General features: G+C 51.9%; 1 protein-coding gene across 6 annotated transcripts; it reads right to left on the minus strand.

Moving 5' to 3' along the window:
* Positions 1–214: 214 nt before the first annotated feature.
* pikfyve (phosphoinositide kinase, FYVE finger containing) lies at positions 215–25,877 on the minus strand. Of its 6 annotated transcripts, none has more exons than XM_066688250.1 (41): positions 25,789–25,877; positions 23,445–23,635; positions 22,053–22,217; positions 21,724–21,833; positions 21,307–21,478; positions 20,976–21,183; positions 20,490–20,579; positions 19,442–19,580; positions 19,147–19,304; positions 18,922–19,033; positions 18,628–18,775; positions 16,854–17,021; positions 16,632–16,694; positions 15,239–15,368; positions 14,939–15,119; positions 14,256–14,330; positions 13,588–13,695; positions 13,308–13,448; positions 13,049–13,175; positions 11,606–12,822; positions 11,414–11,514; positions 11,219–11,290; positions 10,916–11,087; positions 10,597–10,775; positions 10,287–10,400; positions 9,910–10,018; positions 9,642–9,796; positions 9,421–9,511; positions 9,191–9,251; positions 8,757–8,915; positions 8,527–8,647; positions 8,089–8,184; positions 3,905–3,988; positions 3,557–3,651; positions 3,327–3,386; positions 2,883–3,059; positions 2,674–2,777; positions 2,413–2,541; positions 1,976–2,237; positions 1,786–1,860; positions 215–1,466 (listed from the first exon to the last, which is right to left on the minus strand). In XM_066688250.1, the coding sequence occupies exons 2-41, from the start codon at positions 23,623–23,625 to the stop codon at positions 1,351–1,353; spliced, it is 6,225 nt and encodes a 2,074-aa protein (XP_066544347.1). In that variant the 5' UTR covers positions 23,626–23,635; positions 25,789–25,877; the 3' UTR covers positions 215–1,350. The 6 variants fall into 6 exon arrangements, with proteins under 6 accessions (XP_066544347.1, XP_066544343.1, XP_066544342.1 ...); XM_066688246.1 differs by having other exon boundaries at positions 10,916–11,090; XM_066688245.1 differs by having other exon boundaries at positions 20,973–21,183.
* Between the last annotated feature and the right edge of the window lie 635 nt (positions 25,878–26,512).

Genomic DNA, 26,512 nt, shown 5'->3' on the forward strand with positions numbered 1-26,512 from the left:
TACTGTATCCACAACGCAATACAAAACCATTCAAATATGAAAATTAACTATATAAAGAAATGTAACTACTATTGTGTGGTATTTTTGGAGATGACCTGGTTTTGATTTTAATTACACTACCTATTCATTCATTGCATAGTTTCTGCAGGGGTACTTCATTCCACGGTACAACAGGTTTATTTCCCGTAAACTAACCTCAGAACACTTTGTCAGGTTGGGTTTTCAGAGTGAGCCGTCACTTTAATTCCTTAATTACACCTTTAAAACTGTCTGTTCCTCTTAATCAATTAGAGATTGTACATCAGTGGAGGAAACGGATAGAAACCTTTTCTCGCAGCTGAAATCTATTTAAAATCACTCAATTACACTGAAGGCTGGATCGATTTAGGGCTCAGCCGAGTGAATACAGGGTTATCCGTCTCTCCACCAGCTGTATTCCCAGCAGGCTTTGCTTCAGACGAGGCTAAGAAGCCCGTCTTTAAGTCCTCCAGGTGTTACAGAAAACGGGTGGGGGAAAAAAAAAAAAGTAGAAAAAGACCATGTTAGCTCTACTGCACGTCCACCCTTTAGCAGCGTCAGGCTCCTTTAATGACATCACTCCTGTACAGTTAGACAGACCAGTTTACATCTTCCTTTAATTTTTATATATATATATTTCTTTACATAGCAACCTGTCGATATAATCTCACGATGAATCTCACGCCCGTTTCGTTGGTTCTCCCTGCCTCGTCCTGCCGTGACCCCCAGCAATACTGGCTCGACGCGGTCAGGGTTACCCACCGTGGTTCTCGGGGGCCACAGTGCCTTCTGGACTGCGTTCTACCCGAGCGCCTAATTACTGAAACTAACTAACTGACTCAGTAGGTTTAGTCACATTGATTCCTGTCCCCCTCTAGTATTAGCAGACGACGGTTCACAGAGGCCTCTGAAGGAGCCCTGCACACCTGTGAAAATGGCAAAGTTGTCGAGCAGGTAACGTGTCCAGTCCCCCGCGGTTTGCCCTCAGCGTCCGTCGCAGCCGGGCGGGTTTTCCGACCCCGCCGCAGACGCGCCGTCGCTCTGGAATGTTAATCTGTGGCCGCCTGGCTCTGCCTCCCCTCCGCGGGCGGCAAAGCGGCAGGACTTTGTTCGAGTTGTGCTTCTTGTCCGGCGCCCGGAGCGGGAACGGCCGCCGTCCTCGAGATGGGCGAGGGGCCGCAGCTCGCCTCCCGTCAGTGCGTTATTTCAAGTGTTAAACGGTCATGATAGCCGCTTCCGTCGCGGGGTTTTAATGCTCTACATATACATATGGACAATAAAAAAAAAACTAAAATCGGAGAGAGAGAAGAAAAAAAAAAAAAAAAAGGCTCTTCAGCAGTTGACGCCCAGTCCGGTCCAGTGGTCCGGGACCATGAGGAAATATTTGTCCATAGCTTCACAGAACCGGGCCCGGTACAGTTCTGGGGAGACCACGGTTGGCATTTTACCTGTGAATAAGCAGAATAAACTGAGAAACGGCACAGCGCTGTGAAGCAGCTCACACAGGAGTATACACTCAAACTACGCACTTCTGATGCATAAACAGGTGCCAGATGTTTCCCACAGAGCTCATATTGAGACCTATCAACTGAAAGGACAACACCTTCGGGAGTTACCGTCCCCCCGATGCTACCGTCTGCGTGTCGGATCTATCTGTGCGACCGCAATCAGGTTTTGAGTTACTACTTCGGACTGTATGCGACTCGGAGGCTTAAAATGGAGGACGGGTGTGTCGTCCGCTCAAGGAACGGTGGAATCGGGAGATACCTTGGCCGCCCAGGATTCCAGTGGATTTCACAACCATCTCCAGCTTCTTGTCCCACGTGAACGTCCGTATGTAGTCTACGGAAAGAGACACGGACAGAAGGGCTGGCGTTAGTGCTCTCCCCCAAGGAGCGAAAAACCACATGGAGGGGAACCGGGGCGTCTACCCGTGCAGAACCGGGAGGGGACGTACCGATGATGCCCACGACCAGCTCGTCCGTGGTGTCGTCGCGCCCCACCAGCAGGGAGTAGTCGATGATGAGGTGGCTGGACAGGAAGTAGGCGTCGCTGTGGATGGAGGCGCGCAGGATGGCCTTGCAGTGTGAGCGGATGTACAGCGGGTTGTCGTGGACGAGCTTCAGCAGGTTCTCGTCCAACAGCACCACCTCGCAGCTCTCCTTGCCCGAGTCCGTCTTCACGTTGCGGTTGCGCAGGGAGCCCTTCAGGTCGAACACCTGGGGCGGGACACGGAGGAAGAGAGGAGAGAGGACAGGGAGAAGTAGAAGAATGAGAGAGAAGGAGTGAGGAAGGAGAGGAGAGGAGAGAAGGAAGGAGAGAAGAGGCGGTGGTTAAGAACGACATCACTGAAGGGCACCCCCATAACTCTGGACGCGTCCGCCACGTTCCCACCTGCGCCATTTTGCGTCCGTAGAAGAGGTTCTCCATGACGAGGAGGTCAAGTTTCTTCTCCGTGTTGTTCTGCGAGTTTTTGTAGCCAATCCGATAGACGCCCAGGATCTTGGCTAGAGCTGTCGGCCTCTGAAATGCATTTGATACGAGTAGACACTAATAAAATAACTGTGTGATTTTGCCCCTTCGTTTGAACTCAAATGCAGGAACCCCTGGTGAATCGAGCGTTCGTGGAGAAGAAACCGATGGGAGGAGGTTTACCTTCTGCTGCACGGCGCCTGTGATGTAGCTGAAATAGTGGGGCGCGAAATCCAGGAAGGACTGCACCTCGAGGCGGGGCATCTGCTTCAGGATGAACCGGTCATCTAAAAAAAAAGAGCACAGGCCGACACGTCAACACCGCGTCACCCGGGGCAAGACTGAAACCCATTTCCGCGCAGAGGCCGAGGCCCGTTCTCGAAGGGGCGTACCCTCGGTGGCGTAGAAGACGGCCCCGGACTTGCCCCCGCGTGCCTGCCAGTTGACGCAGTGGGAGAGCGAGCGCACAAAGTCCTCCTCCTTGCTCTCCATGATCTGCTCCCTCATGCTGTGGAACTCCTCGGCGTAGTAGACGCGGCAGTAGAACTTGGCGTTGGCGTCGGAGAACTCTGCGGGGCGAGAGGCGTCGGCCGGGTTAGCGGGCAGCTTCAATCAATCAATCAATCAATCAATCAAATCAATCAAATCAAGCCTCCATGTGGTAAACTGTCCTTCGCCCCAGCATCCCAGCGGCGCGTTCACAATAACTGGTCAGTATAGTTTACGGAGGAGCTCAGGGGACTACAGCGGGGACACCGTGAATTAGATTTCTGCACTATAAGGATGAGTTTTGAGGTTTTAAATACAGGCTTTAGGGTGATGGGGGGGACACTCACGCAGCTCGACGTGCGGGTTGCCGGCTTGCTTCTTCTGCTTGTCTCCTCCGTCCCCGTCTTCTGAAAGGAAGACACAGAGCGTGGAATTAATTGCTGCCAGACACACAGGGGATCTAGGCAAGATCACGGACATAAACCTGGGAGATCGACTCCCTGCGGGGCCCCGGTCTCGGTCGTCTCCCTCTCCTCTACGTCAGACAGAGGGGTCGGGTCTCCAGGGGGACACTTACTGAGGGAGTCCGACTCGGAGCTGCGTCCCAGCTGCGTGGCTCCCGGCTCGCTCTGCTTGGCCGGGCTGCTCATCTTCGCCCTGCTCTCCGCGGTGCTGCAAGACACAAACGACAGTGATGGCAACCACACGCCAAAAGATGAATAAAATGATAGCATTGCTGCTGTTCTACAGAAAAGCAAAACACCCCTGCCCCCCCCAAACAATAAAGGCATATATATTCAAATTAAAAATAAGAAAAGGGACAAAGCGGGACGAGGGCAGCTCTTGTTCTGGTCACACGGCGGCATGTTCTCCGTGAGCCGACGTCACTTCAATAGCCGCTACGACCCTGTGGAGACGGGCCTACCTGCCAGGCTGCGCTGGGTCCTCTCCCCCCGTCGGCACGCTGCTTTTGGACAGCTCCTCCAGCGCAGTCTTATATTCCTTACAGCTGAGCGGGCACAGTCAACACAGGGCACAGTCAGTCAACACAGTCAACACAGGGCACAGTCAACACAGGGCACAGTCAGTCACCACAGTCAACACAGGGCACAGTCAGTCAACACAAAGCACAGTCAACACAGGGCACAGTCAGTCAACACAGTCAACATGGCACAGTCACCACAGGGCACAGTCGGTCACCGCAGGGTACAGTCAGTCAAACACAGTCAACACAGGGCACAGTAAGTCAACACAAAGCACAGTCAACACAGTCACCACAGGGCACAGTCAGTCACACACAGTCAACACAGGGCACAGTGAGTCACCACAGACAACACAGGGCACAGACAACACAGGGCACAGTCAGTCACCAGTCAACACAGGGCACAGTCAGTCACCACAGTCAACACAGGGCACAGTCAGTCAAACACAGTCAACACAGGGCACAGTCAGTCAAACACAGTCAACACAGGGCACAGTCAGTCAACACAAAGCACAGTCAGTCACCACAGTCAACATGGCACAGTCACCACAGGGCACAGTCAGTCAAACACAAAGCACAGTCACCACAGGGCACAGTCAGTCAAACACAAAGCACAGTCAACACAGTCAACACAGGGCACAGTCAGTCACCACAGTCAACACGGCAGTCACCACAGGGCACAGTCAGTCACCACAGGGCACAGTCGGTCACCACAGGGCACAGTCGGTCACCACAGTCAACACAGGGCACAGTCAGTCAAACACAGACAACACAGGGCACAGTCAGTCACCACAGTCAACACAGGGCACAGTCAGTCAACACAAAGCACAGTCAACACAGTCACCACAGGGCACAGTCAGTCACCACAGTCAACACGGCACAGTCAACACAGGGCACAGTCAGTCACCACAGTCAACACAGGGCACAGTCAGTCAACACAAAGCACAGTCAACACAGGGCACAGTCAGTCAACACAGTCAACATGGCACAGTCACCACAGGGCACAGTCAGTCACACACAGTCAACACAGGGCACAGTGAGTCACCACAGACAACACAGGGCACAGTCAGTCACCACAGACAACACAGGGCACAGTCAGTCACCACAGACAACACAGGGCACAGTCAGTCAACACAGTCAACATGGCACAGTCACCACAGGGCACAGTCGGTCACCGCAGGGTACAGTCAGTCAAACACAGTCACCACAGGGCACAGTAAGTCAACACAAAGCACAGTCAACACAGTCACCACAGGGCACAGTCAGTCACACACAGTCAACACAGGGCACAGTGAGTCACCACAGACAACACAGGGCACAGTCAGTCAACACAAAGCACAGTCACCACAGGGCACAGTCAGTCAACACAAAGCACAGTCAACACAGTCACCACAGGGCACAGTCAGTCACCACAGTCAACACAGGGCACAGTCAGTCAACACAAAGCACAGTCAACACAGTCACCACAGGGCACAGTCAGTCACCACAGACAACACAGGGCACAGACAACACAGGGCACAGTCAGTCACCACAGGGCACAGTCAGTCACCACAGTCAACACAGGGCACAGTCAGTCACCACAGTCAACACAGGGCACAGTCAGTCAACACAAAGCACAGTCACCACAGGGCACAGTCAGTCACCACAGTCAACACAGGGCACAGTCAGTCACCACAGACAACACAGGGCACAGTCAGTCACCACAGGGCACAGTCAGTCACCACAGTCAACACAGGGCACAGTCAGTCACCACAGTCACCACAGGGCACAGTCAGTCAAACACAAAGCACAGTCACCACAGGGCACAAGTCAGTCAAACACAAAGCACAGTCAACACAGTCAACACAGGGCACAGTCAGTCAACACAGACAACACAGGGCACAGTCAGTCACCACAGGGCACAGTCAGTCACCACAGTCAACACAGGGCACAGTCAGTCACCACAGTCAACACAGGGCACAGTCAGTCAAACACAAAGCACAGTCACCACAGGGCACAGTCAGTCAAACACAAAGCACAGTCAACACAGTCACCACAGGGCACAGTCAGTCACCACAGTCAACACAGGGCACAGTCAGTCAACACAGACAACACAGGGCACAGTCAGTCAACACAGACAACACAGGGCACAGTCAGTCACCACAGGGCACAGTCAGTCACCACAGTCAACACAGGGCACAGTCAGTCAACACAGACAACACAGGGCACAGTCAGTCACCACAGGGCACAGTCAGTCACCACAGTCAACACAGGGCACAGTCAGTCACCACAGTCAACACAGGGCACAGTCAGTCACCACAGTCACCACAGGGCACAGTCAGTCACCACAGTCAACACAGGGCACAGTCAGTCAACACAGACAACACAGGGCACAGTCAGTCACCACAGGGCACAGTCAGTCACCACAGTCAACACAGGGCACAGTCAGTCACCACAGTCAACACAGGGCACAGTCAGTCAACACAAAGCACAGTCACCACAGGGCACAGTCAGTCACCACAGTCAACACAGGGCACAGTCAGTCACCACAGTCAACACAGGGCACAGTCAGTCAAACACAAAGCACAGTCACCACAGGGCACAGTCAGTCAAACACAAAGCACAATCAACACAGTCAACACAGGGCACAGTCAGTCAACACAGACAACACAGGGCACAGTCAGTCACCACAGGGCACAGTCAGTCACCACAGTCAACACAGGGCACAGTCAGTCACCACAGTCAACACAGGGCACAGTCAGTCAAACACAAAGCACAGTCACCACAGGGCACAGTCAGTCAAACACAAAGCACAGTCAACACAGTCACCACAGGGCACAGTCAGTCACCACAGTCAACACAGGGCACAGTCAGTCAACACAGACAACACAGGGCACAGTCAGTCAACACAGACAACACAGGGCACAGTCAGTCACCACAGGGCACAGTCAGTCACCACAGTCAACACAGGGCACAGTCAGTCAACACAGACAACACAGGGCACAGTCAGTCACCACAGGGCACAGTCAGTCACCACAGTCAACACAGGGCACAGTCAGTCACCACAGTCAACACAGGGCACAGTCACCACAGGGCACAGTCAGTCACCACAGTCAACACAGGGCACAGTCAGTCAACACAGACAACACAGGGCACAGTCAGTCACCACAGGGCACAGTCAGTCACCACAGTCAACACAGGGCACAGTCAGTCAACACAAAGCACAGTCACCACAGGGCACAGTCAGTCACCACAGACAACACAGGGCACAGTCGGTCACCACAGTCAACACAGGGCACAGTCAGTCACCACAGTCAACACAGGGCACAGTCAGTCAAACACAGTCAACACAGGGCACAGTCAGTCAAACACAGTCAACACAGGGCACAGTCAGTCAACACAAAGCACAGTCACCACAGGGCACAAGTCAGTCAAACACAAAGCACAGTCAACACAGTCAACACAGGGCACAGTCAGTCAACACAGACAACACAGGGCACAGTCAGTCAACACAGGGCACAGTCAGTCACCACAGACAACACAGGGCACAGTCAGTCACCACAGTCAACACAGGGCACAGTCAGTCAAACACAGTCAACACAGGGCACAGTCAGTCAAACACAGTCAACACAGGGCACAGTCAGTCAACACAAAGCACAGTCACCACAGGGCACAAGTCAGTCAAACACAAAGCACAGTCAACACAGTCAACACAGGGCACAGTCAGTCAACACAGACAACACAGGGCACAGTCAGTCAACACAGGGCACAGTCAGTCACCACAGACAACACAGGGCACAGTCAGTCACCACAGGGCACAGTCAGTCACCAGTCAACACAGGGCACAGTCAGTCACCACAGACAACACAGGGCACAGTCAGTCACCACAGACAACACAGGGCACAGTCAGTCAAACACAGTAAACACAGGGCACAGTCAGTCAACCACAGTCAACACAGGGCACAGTCAGTCAACCACAGACAACACAGGGCACAGACAACACAGGGCACAGTCAGTCACCAGTCAACACAGGGCACAGTCAGTCAACCACAGTCAACACAGGGCACAGTCAGCACAGCTAACTATGGAGGTGAAGAATGAACACAGGGCCGCGATCAGTGCAGTGGAGAACGTGAGCCGTGCCGTACCTGAGCGCGAAGGCGATGATGGAGCTGGGCTCTCTCTCGCACACGGCGATGGGCACTCGCTCATGCTCGTACATCAGGTAGTGCTTGTCCGGGTCACTGGCGCACGAACAGGGAGAGAGAGAAGAGTATACTGTAAAAACAGAACCGAGCGGACCGTCCCACTGCCGTCAGAGACCGAGGTCAACACCCCCACTGCCAACGGGATGTGGGTTCATATGTACTGTAACTTCATATAACTTAAACATCTACAGCTTCCTTAGATAGATATGATGTATAGATAGAGAGACATACACAGAGAAAAACAGATGGAGACAAAACATGATTAATCCCCAGCTGCATCATAACACCAATAAAAAACACACAAACTCACCCATAAACATAAAACACCCTCATAAGAAATAAACAAACAAATACAGAGAGGTCTAGAGTCCAACTCACAAAGGCAAGGGAATGGGATTGTAGCTGTTTCCGGGCAGCAAGTTCGCCAGGATCGCTTTCATGGTGGACTTCTCCTTCACCTGGCTGTCGCTGGAGCCCAGCTGGTGCCCGTCGAACACATCTGGCGGGGCGAGAGTTGGCAGGGTGAGCGGCAGAACTGCGAACAATCCCACAATTCGGGGCCACTGGCAGCGCGAGAGAGTGTGGCGCGGTGCGGGGGGCGGGTTTACCCTCGGCCAGGCTGGCGGTGTCCTGGTCACCGACGCCCGCGGTGCTGGGGAAGGAGGGCCCCGCGGACAGCTGCTCGGAGACGGGATCCCCCGGGGAGGGCAGCTGGAGCAGCGAGGACGAGGCGGTGCTGGAAGGCATGTTGCTCAGGTGCCGGTCCTCTGAAGACACACACATACAAACATGAACACCATCTAACACAAACGCTGAGTCAAGCGAGCTCTATTTGCATCAGGGCGGTTCTTTTTTGGCACACAGATTGTAAGCATAAAAAAGGATAAGCCAGCAGCTAGGTTATCAATGCGTTACTGCCTGCGGTTAATGCCAGCGCCACTGTCGGTCACAGAAACCATTAACACGGCAGAGACGCAATAGCAGTTTGAGGACGTGATCCACTCCGGTCGCTGGACTGAAGCTTCACCGCTGCGATGCTAACCTCTCTCTCCGTTCTGCACCACCGGGGAGGGATTGCGAGGCGACGACTCCAGGACACTTGTCTGGGGGAGGCAAGAGCAGACAACATATTAACGCTCTCCTTCAGCCAGACACGCAGTTCATCACGGCTCATATTTAAAGACATCGCTTGTGTCCGGAGGTCTCATCATCATCAAAAATGTAGATAAAAGTTTGTTTGGTTTGGGGAGGGGAACTTCAGTTGAAGACTACCTTGCTGTCCTCAGTCTGTCTGTGTCTGCCTGGGCTGGGCGGGACGGAGGGACGCTTCCTTCCCTTCTCCTGCTGAAACAGGTCCTGCAGCCTGCGGGGAGAAAGGCACAACGCCAGTCACCCGTCACTGCAGGCCAACAACGCTCGGACCTCCGAGGGCCCGGCCGTGTTAATACTCCAGCCCGGGGGTTTCGTGCCACCGTTCCCTGTCCCTCACCCACCGGTTGTTCCAGGACTGCAGCATCTCGCACAGGTTCTGCTTCTTCACCACCACCGACTCCAGCACGGCCTGCAGCTGCTGGGAGGAGTCCAGGCCGCAGGAGAGCAGCCGCGCCTGCAGCTTCTCGATCCAGTTCCTCAGCTCCACCTCCTCCATCTGCGGACACACGGCAGAGCGGTCAGTACCGGAGCAACGACAATCAAAAGGGGAGGAATCCCACCTTCTCTGGGTCACGCACACTGGCGCGTGGTAAAGAAACGTTACGTTACGTCTTTCTGTGCGAACAGGTCCTCCATCTTCTCCTCACGGGTCTTGCTGAAGGTGTCCGTCTTCAGGGAGGTGAGCCGGTCGTCTATGGCCAGGTAGACCTGAGAGACTCTGCAGATAGAGCAAAGCACAGAGACTGTGAGGAACACCAAGCCCAGGGCCCGTGAGGAACACAAAGCACAGAGCCCGAGAGGAACACAAAGCACAGAGCCCGAGAGGAACACAAAGCCCAGGAGCAGTAATACGAGAGAAAAATATTAAAATCTGAAGGATGTTTAACCCATGAGGAAGGTCTAGTGGTATTATTATTATTTAATTACTTTTTTGGAAGAATCTACTCAAAACTAATAGGATAACAATAATGACATTGTCTGCTTACTTCTGGGAGAAGTCCTTGAGGTCCTGCAGGAGGCTGATCTTTGAAGGGCCCTGGTTTTTGATGTAAATCTTGGGGGCAGGAAGGCAGATCTCCAGCAGCCTCACAGGGGTGTAGCTGAGGGTTGGATCAGCCACACAAGAAACACAACAGCAGAGATCAATAAACCGCGATCACTGTTTCATATCAACCAGCTTCTCAGATAAACTCACAGTGGAGTCAACCAGGTCTTTAGCCGTTCACGATTTAGACTGGCCTAAATCCCCCTCCCTCGACACCCAGACTGGGCCTGGGGAGCCGGGCCGAGACACACCTGAAGGAAGCCACCATCTGGTTGTAGGAGAAGTACTGGTGGTAGTCCTTGTGGATGGAGTGGCCGCAGGGCTCGATGTTGGCGCGGCGCGTGTACTGGTGGCCGTAGAAGCGAAGCTCCAAGTATTTGGCAAAGGACATCGACCACGAGTCGTTGGACAGGGGGACCACGGGAGTCACCTGGACGTGGACAGACAAAACACCCACCCCGGCCGTCAGTAACTGCCACCCTGTCCCATCACAGCCCTGTCTAATGGGATTATCTAATTTCCGGACAGAGTAAATGTTCCTCTCCCATCACCCCCCCTCACCCCCAGTACCTGCTTGCAGATGCGGCACCAGGAGTAGTTGAGGATGGTGTGCTGGTAGCCTGGCACGGGGGAGTCCAGCTCTTTCAGCACGATCTGCACGCAGCCTTCCCCGTGCACGAAGCGCCGGATGTGGTGCACCATGGGGGTCTCGCAGAACACACTGGGGCACTGGTAAGAGGGCCTGCTTCACACAGCGGAGACAGGCGCACAGGAGCTGGGGTCACTGCCTGACACTGACAACCACCCTGACTCTGACACCCGCCTCACCCTTCTTTAGACCTTTATATTGTGAATTTTTGTTTATTTAATTACCTGAAACAGTATCTCTCCAGGAATATGCCCAGTGTCAGGTCATTCTTCCCGTAGAACTCCATCGTGACAATCCTGAGGGGAAGGGAAGACAGTGATGCCGATTACAGAGTGGTACAGGTCACAGTCCACCCATCGGAACCGAGGGAGGCGTTATTGCTGGGCGCTGGAACGGTGACTGGTGGTGGCGGGTCCTACCATGGGCTGACGCAGGGATTGGGCGCGTTGTTGGACTGTGCTGAGGAGCTGCTGAAGAGGACACATACTCGCTGGTGGTTGACGGGGTTCAGACAGTCCATCTGCAGAGACACGGCACAGACGTCAACCAAGACACAGGCAGACACTAGAATAACCTTCCTTCTGCAGACAGAAACCACGCCGGGCTCTTACCTTGGTCGCCCAGGCCATCTCGTTCTGGATCTGCCCCCGTTCCTCCTCGCTGTTGCTCTTGGAGAAGCTCTTGACCGACGGCTCCCGGCTCTGGGCGAAGGGGTCCACGTCCCTCTGCCGGATGCGGCCCCCCTGCGCGCGGAAGTCGGCCACCATCTTGGCCAGATCCTGGCTGCTGCCCAGGTGCTCGGCGATGCGGGCGCTGGTAAGCCGGTGGGAGGGCAGCACCCGGATGGAGCGTGGGGGCAGGCTGCCATTGGCGGCCTGGGAGGTGGGCGCCACGTCCTTCAGCAGCTGCCTCTTGCGCCGGCTGTCCAGCTCCTTGAAGTCCTTGTTGAGCAGCGGCGAGAGGTAGACCTGCTCGGGGAAGTAGTCCCGGCTGGGGCAGCGCATGCCCTTGGGCACCAGCAGGAAGGGCTCCTTGAAGGAGATGAAGGGCGAGATGCACAGGATGACATCCTTCAGCTCCTGCTTGAAGGCCACCGAGTAGGACTTGAGCCGGTCGTCCGCCGAGGCCACCTGCTCGGCGATATACAGCCCCGTGTCGTCCTGCAGGGGGTCCCGGAACAGCCGGGGCGGCAACTCTGAGCTCGGGGCCTCGCCGCCTTCCTCACTCGGGGCGGCCGGCTCCCCGACGGCCTCCATCTCCGACTCGGGGAGGAGGAAGGGCGGAGAGAGGGGTGGGAGGGGCGCTGGGGGAGAGGACATGGACGTGCGGTAAGGGGAGGGGGAGGGGGAGGGGGAGGGGGTGGCGGTGGCAGTGGAGGTGGAGGCCGGGGCTGGGACCTCGGGGTCTCCGGTGGGGGGCAGTGCAGGGTCGCTCCCACCAGCTGGCTCCTCCACGCCATCCGAGAGCATGCCGTCTTTGTGGACACGCGGCGCCCCCTCCGCGATGGCAGGCAGCTTCTCAGGGGGGCACTCCGGCTCCTTGAGCCCCGCCGCAGACCCCCCAGCCTGGAACAGGTCTATGTGCTCGGCCCCACCGCCCCCGCCCTCCAGGAGGCAGGGGAAGGAGCCGCTCTTGGCCAGGCTGGGCGGCATGGCGAACTCGTCCATGAGGAAGGAGATCTCGAGCTGCGAGTGGTAGGCCACGCACACCATGAACACCAGGATCTCCTTGACCCGGGCCAGCTCGTACTCCACCGCCCCCCGCAGCTTCACCGTACAGCCCAGGTGGTGGGGGCAGCCCTCGAAGAACATGAGCGTCTTAGCCTCGTCTGCAGCGGGACGGGAGGGGGCGGGTCAGAGGGACAGGAAGACGTGATCAGTCACAGCCGTGAGAGTCCTGCTACAGTAGGACTTGAGAATTGAGCATTTGTCCTCTACGATAACAACCAACACAAACCCCAGCCCTCTGTGGGCGTCTGTGTCAGGCCCTGCATGACACACAAGGCTGTTATATGTCCGTTCTCAGGACAGGAGAGCTCAGGCTCTGGCTCTTACCGCTGCCCAGCTGGAACGATTGGAGGTAGAACTTGTGGCAGGTCCCCAGCCGAGGCTTGGTCAGAAGCTGGTCCATCGACATCACCAGGTCGCCCTGAGTCATCCGGCTCACGCGGTCCAGAACTTGCTGCAGATGCCGAGAAAAATAAAGAACACCATGCATTAATGCCCCGACTCGGAGTACCCACAACTCACCTTCAAAACTGCGCCACCACAACGCCAGGGTCCAGATCGGCCGCAGGTCTTTTTGACCGCTTACCGGCTTGACGTTGATGACCAGGGTGATGCCGTGCTCCAGCAGCATGTCCTGAGCGATCCTGGACACCGTCTTCTCCACCAGCACCAGAGTGGGCCGCACGTCCACGATCCTCTGCACATAGTTCCTCAGGAACTCCCGCTCCTGTCAGGGGGCACAATCCAGGGCTTAACGTGTGGGCTGCAGGCCTACGAAACCCTCACACACATCCCACTACTTTAGAGGATCTGTAAAAACTGGGTCAGCGTGATGGTCTTCCCTTTATTTAAGTGGCCTGACTGACCTGCAGTACTATGGGGTCGATGCAGGTGAACTTGGTCTCCTCTCGGTACAGATACTCGATGGAGCACTTCAGCAGCAGGATCTTGGGGTTTTTAATGTTGGAATTCATCTACAGGCACCAGCAAAACAATGACACCAATTAAAACAGTCGTCCCTCAATCCCCTCTGTTGACACATCTACAGCATTGTACAGCTGCTACACCTTTAATTGGTTTTTAACCCACTTTTAACCCCCCCCCGCCCCCCCCCCCAAGTTGGTTCTTCCCAGAAACCAACTTCCTCTTTTCAAGTGAAATAATTCAACAAATTCCACTGCTCACACAATTTTTATGGTCATTTCTAAGAGTAGAGAAAGCGGGTTGCGAAAGGCAGTCACATGGTACAGAGCATGAAAAGGCAGGAGCCGCTGGGCAACAAACAGATTCATAAAATCATGAGAATATCATAGGATAAGAAACAACAAGACTTCTCTTCTTTAGAAATTCATCAGATACGTCCAGAACTCCATAAACAGTTTCAAGACCAGCAAAGGAAAAGCTGCTTAAGCCATGACCTGTACCCTTTAGTAATGAATTACAATAGTTTCATTGTTTCCCATAATCCTCGCTGGCTGTTTCTCTTAGAGTCATGTAGCAATCGGGACAGTATGACCGGACACCAGACTCCCACCTTTTTATGGGCGATGTTCTTGGTGCAAACGAAACCATTCACAACCGCAGAGTCAAACTTCTTCCCTCCAGCAATCTGAGTGTGGGGGGAAAAAATACTTTAAAACAGTAAATGAAAACCATAATTCTACAACATAAGTCATCAATAGCGGACTGGTTTTATTTTACAGTCAGCTGGATGGTATTTGCATCTCCTCCTCCTAGCTCATGCAGAATGAGTTGTCGAATGTAGACGGGAGATGGAAGCTCCTCTTATGTAAAGGAAGATAAGAACGACTGACCCTGCTCTTGTCCCCGGAGAACACTTCTCTAGAGAGAAGAGAGTGAAGTCTATTTCCACTCTCCTCCGTCACTTTGCAAGCTGCCGACTGAATGCTCAGAAAAGAAAAGCTAACCGTTGTTTGAGCTCCAACTGCACAGGATAGATTCCAGCAAAACAGCTTAGGGTGAGATGGGAGGGTAACGGAAGCCATTTTAAAATCCTGTCACTTCTCACCCCAACCCCCATTCAAACTGTAAACACACACACACACACACACACACACACACACACACACACACACACACACACACACACACACACACACACACACACACACACACACACACACACAGGTAGGCCACGCTTGCATTGCAGGCATCGGGGCGGCCCAGTGAAGGCCAGAGCACGCGACCGGGCCACACCTTCTTGACGTGGACGAACTGCCGGATGTCCATGTCGTCGTCGCAGCCGCGCACGTCCGGCCGCACCGTCTGCACCACCTGCCGGACCACAGGCACGATGACGTCACGCCACGACAGCGACAGGGACTCGCTGTACAGCAGCTGCTGCAGGAGGGCCATCATGTGGCTGTGGTTGGCCGAGCTGCGGAGGGTGGAGGACAGAGGAGAGAGGAGAGGAGAGAAGGTAGAGCTTGAGGGTCTTGAAGGCTGACAAGATGTCCCCCTCACACCGAAATCAGGGAGAAGCAGAGAAGGTCTTACAGCAGCCGCTCCATGGCCTTCTTCTCGCCATTCTCCTCCCTAAGCTGGTCCAGGGAGCTGTGGTGCCAGCCCAGTGGGGTGAAGAGCAGCTCCTTTGCCTTCTCCTCCACTCGCCGGTTGAACAGGGACTCTAAAGCAGGGTGAGGCACAAATCAGACAACAGACACCACCAAGACAAACCTGTAACTTATTACATTTAGTAGCATTGAAGTCAATGGACCCGTTCGGTGCAAAAAGTACCAGTTTGGCGTTCTTGCCTTTACCAATACTGTATATGAGGAGCAGTGAAGTGAGGCCAGGCCCAAACTGGAGAGTAGGGCTGGGCGATATGACTTAAAAATAATATCTCGATATTTTTATAAGTTTGGGCGATACACAATATATATCTCGATATTTCTTGTTTTTATCCAATCAAGCCACAAAATAAGACCAAAGACATTCAAACTACAAGTATTTCGTTAATCCTTCAATAAGCAAAACTAACAAATACTACATGCAGGCTGTCATGGTAAATATTATGCAGAATGCAACACATTACAGGGCAAGTGTTGTGTGATTACTATTACGTGTGTTATGTTGTTATATATACACATATATATACATACATAAGTTTAAAAATAGCTGGCGTTACAATAGTTTTATTAGATCTTAAATGCGGGGTGCCTTATCCCAGGGATTTTATATAGAACAATTATCCGTATTATATTAGGATGGTACAGCAGCTCCCGTTAAATACAGTCCATATTCACCGATGTCTCAAAAATTATTTTGTAGAGAAAAATGCATACACGTTTCGACTTATCTTCCTCAGAACACATACACACACATACACAGTATGATTTACTGTCACACAACAACAACTGTAAAAGGTACAGATTCAGGTAGATTTACAGCAGCCGGGTTTATAGTGGCGCATTAACATCTGCTAGACGGGGACATTTCTTTCTGACTGTCGTGTCTCGTTTCTACTTACAAGTACAGCACGTTGTTAATACAAAATAGTTATAATAATAGTAATAGTAATAATATTATTATTATTATTAAGTGCTTGCAGTTCGAGTTCAGCCCGGCGACGAGAGCGGGTCGCAACGTGTGCGCTTGCGCATTAAAATATCTCTTGGTTGTGTTGGTTATTGTGTGTCACTTCACTCTCCTCACGTCCGTCTGTGTTTCTGATGCACATTTCTTGCCGCATCCGACACGTGTGGAAGAACCGCGAAGAACGCAAATGTCCTAATGACAAAAAATACTGCCGTATAGATTGGAATTTGCGACACCACGATATAAACGATATAGCATAATATGAAACGATAGACGTTTTTCTATAGTCATACGATATATATCGTCATATCGCACAGCCCTACTGGAGAGAATAAGGGAGAAGTGCAGCTACCTTTGATGAAAGCATCGCTGATGGAGATCTGCTGCCCGCCGTCTTCCGACACCAGGAACTCAGCTGAAATCACAAGGGAGACGAGGTCACGGACAGGTCAAAGGATACAGCCACAGTCTTCAAATCTGTGTGCAAGGAAGTCTCATATCCTAAGGCCAGGTTAATGGTTTAAACAGTCTCTCCCATGGTGGGGGGGATCCTGCAGGGCCTGGCACACAGTACCTTTCTGCTCGGTGGGATGCGGGGGGACGTGGGGGTACTTGGAATGTTTCTTGATGTGGAAGTTGACGTTGTCCATTTCGACGTTGAGACTGATGGAGGCGGCAGAGTCGCTGTCCACAGCAGACTGGAAACTGCTGACCGAGGTGCGCTTACTGGGGCTGGCTGAGTCTGCGGGAGCGAGAGAGACAAGCTGTGATACTGGGATGGGCAGAGAGACATGTTTTTACTGGGATTGAGAGAGAGAGAGAGAGAGAGAGAGAGGGAGAGAGAGAGAGAGAGAAAGAGAAAGAGAAACATGTAGGGAAATTAGGCTGAGCAGGTTTTACATGATGAGTCAGACACTCCACTGATCTAAATATACTCACAAGCCACCAGCCAGAGAAGAAAACCATGACGTGGCGACCCTCTACTGGTTTTAACAAGAGACCGTGTCCATTTTGTCACTCGAGTCTGAGCGATCTTACAAAAGCAAGATGCTACATTCAGGGCAGAACTGGGACTAACATTCAGTTGTAATTCAGTTGTTTCCACTAGTCTGTAGCTAAAGCAATAGTTGATAGTCAGGCTGAATCGTCATGAATGAAATCAATAAAAGGCTGTGCTGTGTCACGGACTCTCTCGTGTAAACAGTAGGGCTTCAAACGAACATTAACCTGTTGAATGTAATGTAAAAAATGCAGATTATCATGAGAGGGCCATACACAATACCCATAATGCTGCATACTACAATAAATATTAATATATATTAATAATAATAAAAAAAAAATGTCCACAAAACTGAATTATTGTTACCCACCAGTTTCTACGTTTATTTGACATTTTCGTTTTTTATATATTAAGGAAAAAACCTTCCAAGAGAAAATAAACGTTATCAATTTGTTAACGTTTAAACTGTAAACTCGTAACATCCCCATCAGCTCACACAATATCGATGTATTATACTGTTGATGTTGTGTGATCGGTCTCCCTCCCTGCCCTTGCTCCCCATCGCCTACCGCTTCGGCTGTGCTGTCGATTCTCCCTCTTCTGCTACTAATTCTCTATGAACCGCCCGGGGCTGCGGCTCCTCTTCCAACTGGACGTTGCTATCATAGCATCACTACTACTGAATCAGTCGGTCAGCTTCCTACATGTTGCTGCATATGACTTCTCCCTTTCCGTGTTCGATTGGGTTTGTTTTTCCACGACTTTTCACTAAAATGAATCAACGTCTCGTGGCTCTGATCACCGTCAGTGGGTGTGTGTGTGTGTGTGGGGGGAAGGGTGCCGGGGCTACGGGCTGCAGCCAGTCCTGTTTTGGAAGTCTGTTGTATTCATGCCGTACATCAGATGGCCAGTCCGTTACTGACTACATTTAAGAACTCTAAAGTACTCTTTTACACCGTACAAACGCAATTTGTCTATACAAGACACAGAACCCACCCAGTCCCGCCACACGCCCAGGTTCAAAGATAATTCGGTTCCGTGCTCAAAAGCACCACAAAATCAAGTGCAGTCGATCAATTGTGACAGGATGTACTGTTTTTCTTATCCCTTGTGTTTGTTTATTCCTAGCTTTATTTTTCAACCGCAAGATTAGTTGAATTTTTTCCTCTAAACTCATTCAAATGCCCAGCGCTGTTCTCTGCCATCCTACTGTACTGAGTTCAGTCCCTCAGGCGATGGAAATGTAGGCACTGGCACCCATTCAAAGAGCTCAGAGGTCACTTCTGCGCTGACGTTACAGGGGTGTCATCAAGAACAAAAAGACAGTGAGAGGCGGGCAAAAACCTACTGGGCATGATGTCTTCTCCGTCATCTGCGATCTGCTCGGTGTCGCTGTCATCGAACTTGATGTCCTTGAACCAGGACGGCTCCGAGTGCCCTTCCACGGAATTCACCGAGTCGCTGTCCGGGGAGGGGGTCTCCGAGAATTCTGTGCTCTGGGGTTGGGGAAGGAAGAAACCATTACAATCCCACGCCACGCCACGTGCTGGAGCTGAGCCGACATTAGAAATTAGAAAAGGAATCGGTGTCCAGAATTACGGTCGACTGTAGACGTAGTAACAAGGTATCTACCAGGCCTCACCTGTAGGGGGCGGTAGAGCGCATACTCGTCCCTGAACAGCTGGTCGTGGTGGGTGACGCAGTCCAGCCAGCGTCCGTCCACCAGTGCCTGTCCGATGGCGATGGCCTGGGCCCTGAGGACACAGAGACAGAGCGCTCAGACAGCACACTGAAGCACAGCGGCCACCCCTCACCATCATGAGCCCAAAGATCAGAACGACACGGTGCAAAACATGCGGCCGCCTACCTGGTGGAGATGTGTCCGTTTCTGAGCAGCCAGTTGACCAGTTCTTTTCCCACAATGCAGTTGGGATAGGTGCGCAGCCAATAGCGATGGTCCTGGAACTCCATGCCGGTGCTGTGGTGGCAGATCTTCTTCCACAGGTCCTTCAGTTGTGAGGAATCCTGAGGATGGCAGACACCCATTAAGCCGATCACCGATACACAACGACTGATCTTTAAGACTCGGGATGTTTTTAAACAAACAAAACCAGAAAGGCACAGATTCTGCGTCAGGTCGAGTATCTGCGAGTGTCTGTTACCAGCAGGATCTTGCGCTCCTCCTCGTTGGGGTCGGTCTTGGCCAGAGCCCGGCTGGCCTGTGGGCTGATGGAGCTGTCGTAGGCGGGCACCATGGAGGAGCCGGAGCGGTCCAGGGACAGGTTGGTGATGCTGGCCGACCTGAAGGGAGAGGAGCGAGAGGTGAGCCGTGGAGTGGCCCACTGTGGACGGCGCCCTGGTGCCTGAACACACTTCCCCCCTGTGTTCGCGGTCTCTCTGCAGACACACGACACGACCCTTATCACTGTCAACCAGAGCAACGACACCCTGCGCCTTCCCACCACCGCCTCCCTGCCACACAACTAATCACACGTACAAACAGACACACAATCTATTCTTCCCCCTCATTATATTGTTATCCGTTTAAGCTTATTTTAATTTCTCTCTCTTTATGCACATATTTGTTTTGTACTTTTGTGAAACCAGTTATATATACAGACAGGTGACACATTAAAGGAAAAACCAACATAAAGTGTCTCAGTAAGGTATTGGGCACCATGAGCCGCCAGAACAGCTTCAATAGTGGACCCAAACCATGCCAGGAAAACACCCCCAACAGCACAACAGAGCCTCCGGACCCCCTCACTGTAGGGGTCCAGCAGTCAGGCCTGTCCCATTCTCTTGGTGTCCCACACATGCACTCAAACACTTGTCCAGAACACGTGGACATTTGTGCCCCAATAATGACCCCTCTTTCACAGTCGCCAACTTGATCCAAATTCGAGGTCAGCTGGGCCAGCTCAGCATTTGTATACATGCCACAGAGCATGATAGGATGTTAACTGCTTAATTGTATCATGCAGTTTGGAGGCATCTGCATTAGTTATGTTCCTCCACTCATTTATTCAGGTTTTTCCTTTAATTTGTCACCCGCCTGTATGTGTGTAAGTTACACATTAAAAGTAAAGTTAATAGGTTATTCCTATTAAGACAAAATATTACATTATTAGTTATTATTTTGTAAAATCCCCCAGCCTAAACCCACAAAGGGGCAGCTGCGCCGGGCATGGAGAGGAGAGAGTGACGCACCTTTTCCTGGCAGGACTCTTGCCCGCGTCCTCCTGCACCGGGGCCAGCCGGGAGCTCAAGCTGCTGTTCTGGGAGTCCTGGCGTATCAGGCTGAGGGCACAGAGAGCAGGTCACTGGGTCAGAGGTCACAGCGGGGGCTCAGAGAAACAGGGCCCTTGACTGTAGTATAATGCTTGAATTTCCCACAATCACTCCCACCATCCACAGGATAAACACAAGCCTTAGACATTAATCCCAAAGCCGAGACCGAACATGCTCTGTACATGGCGTTGTGGGACTCACAGTAGATGTATTATCGGTATTAGTACAGTGTTCAGGCAAGAACTTAATTTTGGATGAATCGGCGCATCTCTCTGAAAGAGGGATGGGGGGCAAACTGTTCTTGTGATAAAAATAGAAAAGAGCAGCTTGGTCTGGCTGCAGGGGAGCTCAGCATCAGAGGCAGGCGGCGGATATCATTGCAGGATCTGCGGCCGGTACTACTACCTCTGCCAGGCCAGGTCCTCCTCCAGGAAGATGTTGCGGCTGGCCTTGCGGCCCCCGACGGGCGTGCGCGGCTCGCTGGGCTCCAGCACGCACACGGAGCAGGGCGAGTCCGACAGTGTGCTCAGGTCCTCCCCGATGGAGCTCGAGTCGGTCGAGTGGGCGTAGCTCAGCGCGATCTTGCGGCAGTAGGTGCACGCCCTCAGGTCTCCTACACCACACATACACATGTGGGGAGGTCAGTGCCTTTCTATTTCAGTTGTTAGACATCCAATCTCACCCCTCCCCGTCGGCAGACCAGGACGCCCCTGTCCGACCGCCCGGCCGCACTCACCGGTGTAGCCCATGAACTTGCCGGGGATCTCCTGGTTACAGCAGCGGCTGCAGAAGATCTGCCCACAGAGGCGGCAGTGGTGTCTGCGGCGGAAGGTGGTGAATTTCTCGTTGCAGTCGTAGCACTCCTTGCACTGGCTGTCGGGCATCCAGTACTGCTTCAGGTCACTGTCCTGAAACACAGAGCACAGCTGCTCAGGCACAAGCACACACACACCAAGCAACCCCTAGAACAAAACCAGGGCCGCATCTACCAGTTTGTCTTTCAGTGTCTGTCTGTCTGTGTGTCCATCTCACAGTTAGGTATCCTTCAGTCCACAGCGCACCTGCTGTCCGTCCCTCAGCGCGTGCACTTCGGTGCGTCTGGGCCTCAATACAAAGTCTCTCAGTGCGTGTCTGACCGTCTCTCAGCGCTTACCTGGCTCTTTCCCTCCATGATCTCCTTCAGTCTCTTCAGGACCGTGCGCAGCTGGACGGCAGTGCGGGGGTCATGACCCCCCAGGGGCGGCTCGGCCTTCCGACGGCCCTCTGCACACACACGGTATTGAGTATCAATACGGGCAGGATTCACACAACAAACTACACAAACTGCCTAGTCACTCATCTACACTACTGTAACTACTTCATTTGCATTGACTATAGTCTGGTTAAGTATCATTTTAGTTGTTTTACAGGGATGAAAGCACAGTACAGTACAGTGCAGTGATCAGTACAGTATGCAAAGTACAGCTCACAAGGCGGTCCTACCGGAGGCTGTGGAGGTGCGCCGGAGCAGCTCAGGGGGGTGCGACTTCCTGTGTGACCCGCCAATCCGGGGGGAGGGGGAAGGGCTGGACCAAGACCCCCTCTCCCCTTCCTGGGGGCCCGGGACAGGCTCCGTCTTCTCCACCGCAGCGGGGGGGCGGCCTTCGTCTGAGCACAAACCATTAACACGTCAGCACTGACACCCCACCTCAGAAAACAGCCTCGCATGGCCGCTGCAGGAGAGGTGGCAGGGAGGCTCCATCGCACGTCCGTCTAACACCATCCCGGTGCCGCGGCCGGCCTTGTACAGAGGAAGCACAACGGCACACGCACCATATGGACACCGCAGTTCAAATACTGATCTTACTGTGCAGTGTGTTATTAAACTGCAGTGTGCATTATGAAAGCACCCCAATGCACTTAATGCTACTAAACAATGTATTTGAGCTTAATTAAGCCTTAGAGTATAATGTCCATCTACACATCAGAGTCAAAGGAACCTTCAGGAAGCAAAATACAAAAGCATTTAGGAAAGAATGACAACAACGACAACAAAACGACACCAACAGATCGGTGATAGATCAACGTTGACTACCCCAGAATTCAAATACATTTGGATTGGCAAGCATGAGCTTACGGCAAACGGCAGCACATGACTCCCACCGTGTCATCATTCCCACAACACATACGGGCTGCATTTCCTGCGCCACATGACTGGCCTTTCGTAACATGAGACACGGTCAGCTGGGGGGGGGAGGTCGGGAACTCCTGCAGCCATAGACTTGAACTTCTCCTCACTGGAGTATGAATGAGAGAAAAAAAAGTATCTGTTTTTCCTCTAAATTGAGACACATAGCTTTGGACAAAGCGGGGCTGATTTAAGATTTTAACCCTAGATACTACAATTTTATTCTGTAGATCTCTCCAAGGGATTATGAGCCACGTGTCTGTATTTCGGACTGGACAGATGTGTCCTTATGTTTTCCTTCTGATTTGACTTTGAAGGTGAGATCGTCTCATTTACATTCGAGAAGTTCCCTCGTCCTCTCTCTAATAAATGTCACGGCTAAATCCACTGCAGACAAAAACAAGCGTGGTGACAGCAGCAACAAAGAAGTGACAACCGAGAAATACAGTATGGTGTGTACAGTCAAAGCGAAATATAAAAACAGCTGATAAGATGTAGGCTGCCTAATATGGCCTCAGATCAGTTGTTTGTACAAAGTGCCCAGCCGCCAGGGCCTCCTTTATAAAAAAGATGAGCTTGAACACATGATAAATGAAAGACAGTCTTTGCAATGATTGGAGCAGAGACAGTAACAGTAACAGTGGGAGCACAATATGACCCCCAGCCTCGCCCTCAACTCCCACCCCTCTCCCTGGCGCGCGTCTCACCTTTGCTGAAGCGGAAGAGGCTGACGAAGGAGCTGTAGGCGGAGCGCAGGGGTGGCTCCTCCTGCTCCGGTGTCAGCGGCTTGAAGTGCGTGAAGTGCGAGGGGCTGCCGGGGGTCTGGGGGGCCTCCACGCTCAGCTCCAGTGTGGAGGAGGACGAGGACGATTTGTCGTCGGCAGCCATCGCGCTGCTCCTGCACACAAACACATGCACACACAGGGGTCACACTGCTGCCCAGCCCACGGCACGCCGATACACCTTACAGCCCACAAACCGCCAGCACATTTCTCTTTCATTTCCATATAACATGTGGCTCTCCCCCGGCACGCCTGTACCTGACAAACTGCATGTAGTGAGACACGAGGCGAGACATGTAGCTCTTGTGGGGCGCTTATGAGTGGGTTTCGGAAAAGACAGCCTCCTGATGCTCAAATCCATATGAATCTGCTCCAGCCGACATCTTGAATTATCCTCATGTTTAGTAGTTTCTGAGGTAGATTTCTAAATTACTTTGAAATCATCAACCATCTCAAGAAGATCAAAAACATTATCTGAGAAGCTGGAAGAGCCCGGGCCCCTGGGTTCGACAGCCCCATGGTAGGAGAACTCCTGCCATAGCTGCTCAGTATCGAAACCCTCCGACTACTCCTACTCAGACAGATGACCCACAAAGACGGCAGAAAGAAGACCAAGCCGCACAGGACAGCTGTTGGCAATTAGAGAGAGCAGTCGCTTTAACGCTGTTGAAGCTACAGCAGAACGAGGAGGGCAGAGTCCCGGTTCCCTCGCCACGTGAGTCACACATCACCTGACATGCAGATCTGCTTCCTCCCATAAAGAGGGTCATTTATTAGCGACCCGCTGTAAGGGAACTAAGAAGAAATAACAGGAAGCAGACTCCTAGGGGCAGAAGTCACTCTCATGTGAGGCTAGTAAAATCACTTATAAAATATTATAAGGAAAAAATGTCCTTCTGAGCTCAGTGGTCACCTCTAAGTGAAATCGCACTCTCAAGGTGTCAAGGTGGCGCAGGAAGGATCCTACAATACAGAGACATCTACACTATCCACTACAGGGATGACTGCTTCTTTGTGGACAAAATGACATTGTGGGCAGGACCGCTGCATGAAGTACGAACCTGTTTCTCCTCATGAGCGGGGAAAAACAACAACACAAAGAGGCAGGGATGTTCCTCATTGATCTTTAACTTTAACAATGGACAAAAGCAACTGAAGTGTTGATTGTTTTGATGCCCTAAAGACCAAAAAGTTATCACCTCAGACGTTCTTCTATAACCTGTGGACAGTGCAGGATGTCCCCAGCAGACAGGGAAGGAGACCAATCAATATCAAACAATATAGCAGTGTCCAGGGAATGATCAGATTCATGAATCGGGTGTGTAGGAGAGCAAGCATGCAATATTATTCCCAAAGCAGGTCTGGCCTAGAGTAATCATTAACTTCAGTCATAAAGCTCATTGCTGGTAGGATACTCCTGCACAGAGGGCCACTGCTGTCAGACACTTTGAACACAGCTGACCCTTTCAACTGGAGGAGCACAGAGAACCACGTTTCCAATTATGATCAGGACAATAATTAGCCGGATCACATGACCACACATCTGGCAGCTCCATCAGGTCTCTCTGTCCTTTCATTCTAATTCTCCCATCACTGTTTCCCAAACCTATTAACTACGAGTTTAAATAATGAGTTTTGCTTGTAACCTATTTGACTGTAATCCCCTTAAAGAAAACGGTTTTAAATCAACCTATTCCACAAGTAGTAATAGTAGTAGTAGTAGTGTATTAAAACGAAACCCTACTCATTTGGCCAGAGCTTTGCTGTTTTCTCGCCATTTTAATAAAGCCTTACCAACTCCATCTTACCGCCACCTGTCAGGATAAAGTTAAGAAAACAAACCATGCATGAAACTAAAGAGAGACTACCCAACACCTGCTGTCTTCTCCGCCCTGGTCGTGTCAGGGGTTAACGGCCACGACGAGCCAGTAGAGATTAATAACAGTGTGCATGCACAGAAACCTGCAGCCGCCGTATTGCAATGAAATGAACAGATGAATGAATCAACTACACAGCGGCTGAGCACACAGACTGCAGTCATACACACCTATCACACAATCACAACACGAAACAGCCGCTGCACAGCAGAAATTACTTAAAGTGATGTTGTATTGCTCATAATAATAATATCCCCTTTGCAATGCTCATGTGATATACTAGGCTTTTTCCGGCATGCTGCTAACCGCACCAAGGCCACCGCCGTCTGGTCATTTCACCGAGGAGAGAGGACTTAGGTGCTGCTTATTGACACACTGAAATCCGTATCTACCTGAGATTAGATCGCCTCCGCTGGCATGTCTGTCCGCCGCAGAGCAGCTGACTCGGCCGTGTTTTCCTCAACAGCAGCCCTGCTTCCGGTTTCTTGTTGCTTCGCCTCCTGACGTCATCGTCCTCCCAGACCCAGCTAATCGACCCGGCGCGATCGCACCCGGAAAAGACACATGGCTGCTCCGCCGCACCAAGGCAGAAGTAATCGGGCTTTTCTCTATGGCGTTGTTACGTGTTGCATGTTGTATGTAGCAGTTCATTCGCTTTGACAACATGCAGTAAGACTCCCGGGTGGGCGATCTCATATGTTGTTGGGGGGCACAGACAGATATATAGGATAGAGCCCCACTAACCCAGCGAATGTTAGTGCGCATTAGCGCGGCCATGTTGAGTGATAATAAGAGATCTCTGCAAATATGTGACGTAACGCTAAAGAACACAATATGCAGCCTATTAAGTATTTTTTTTTTAATATTACAAATTAAAACAATCGATAGTGTTTAAGGAAAAAACACGTGTTTTCATTGGAAAACAGAAAAAATACTTCAAATAAATATTTATGATCGCAGTTGTAGATTTTGCAAGTGTGGGCCAGAGTAGAAACCCAATAATTGATTATGTTTTAATACTTATGACCAACATATTTTTTTGTTTCAGTTAAATTCAGTTAATAATATAGTTTTTACTGTGTTATTTAAATCACCAAAACACATTAGTTCTCTCCT

This window comes from Amia ocellicauda, chromosome 16 (genome assembly GCF_036373705.1).
Source record: "Amia ocellicauda isolate fAmiCal2 chromosome 16, fAmiCal2.hap1, whole genome shotgun sequence".
Taxonomy (NCBI): Eukaryota; Metazoa; Chordata; class Actinopteri; order Amiiformes; family Amiidae; genus Amia; species Amia ocellicauda.

Excerpts from the sequence above, each read along its gene's own strand:
- pikfyve (XM_066688244.1), bottom strand. The coding sequence starts at position 23,625 with ATGGCTGCCGACGACAAATCGTCCTCGTCCTCCTCCACACTGGAGCTG. Across the intron at positions 22,218-23,444 it reads CCTCTTCCGCTTCAGCAAAG|ACGAAGGCCGCCCCCCCGCT; the intron begins GTGAGACGCGCG and ends GTTTGTGCTCAG. Across the intron at positions 21,834-22,052 it reads GCGCACCTCCACAGCCTCCG|AGGGCCGTCGGAAGGCCGAG; the intron begins GTAGGACCGCCT and ends GTGTGTGTGCAG.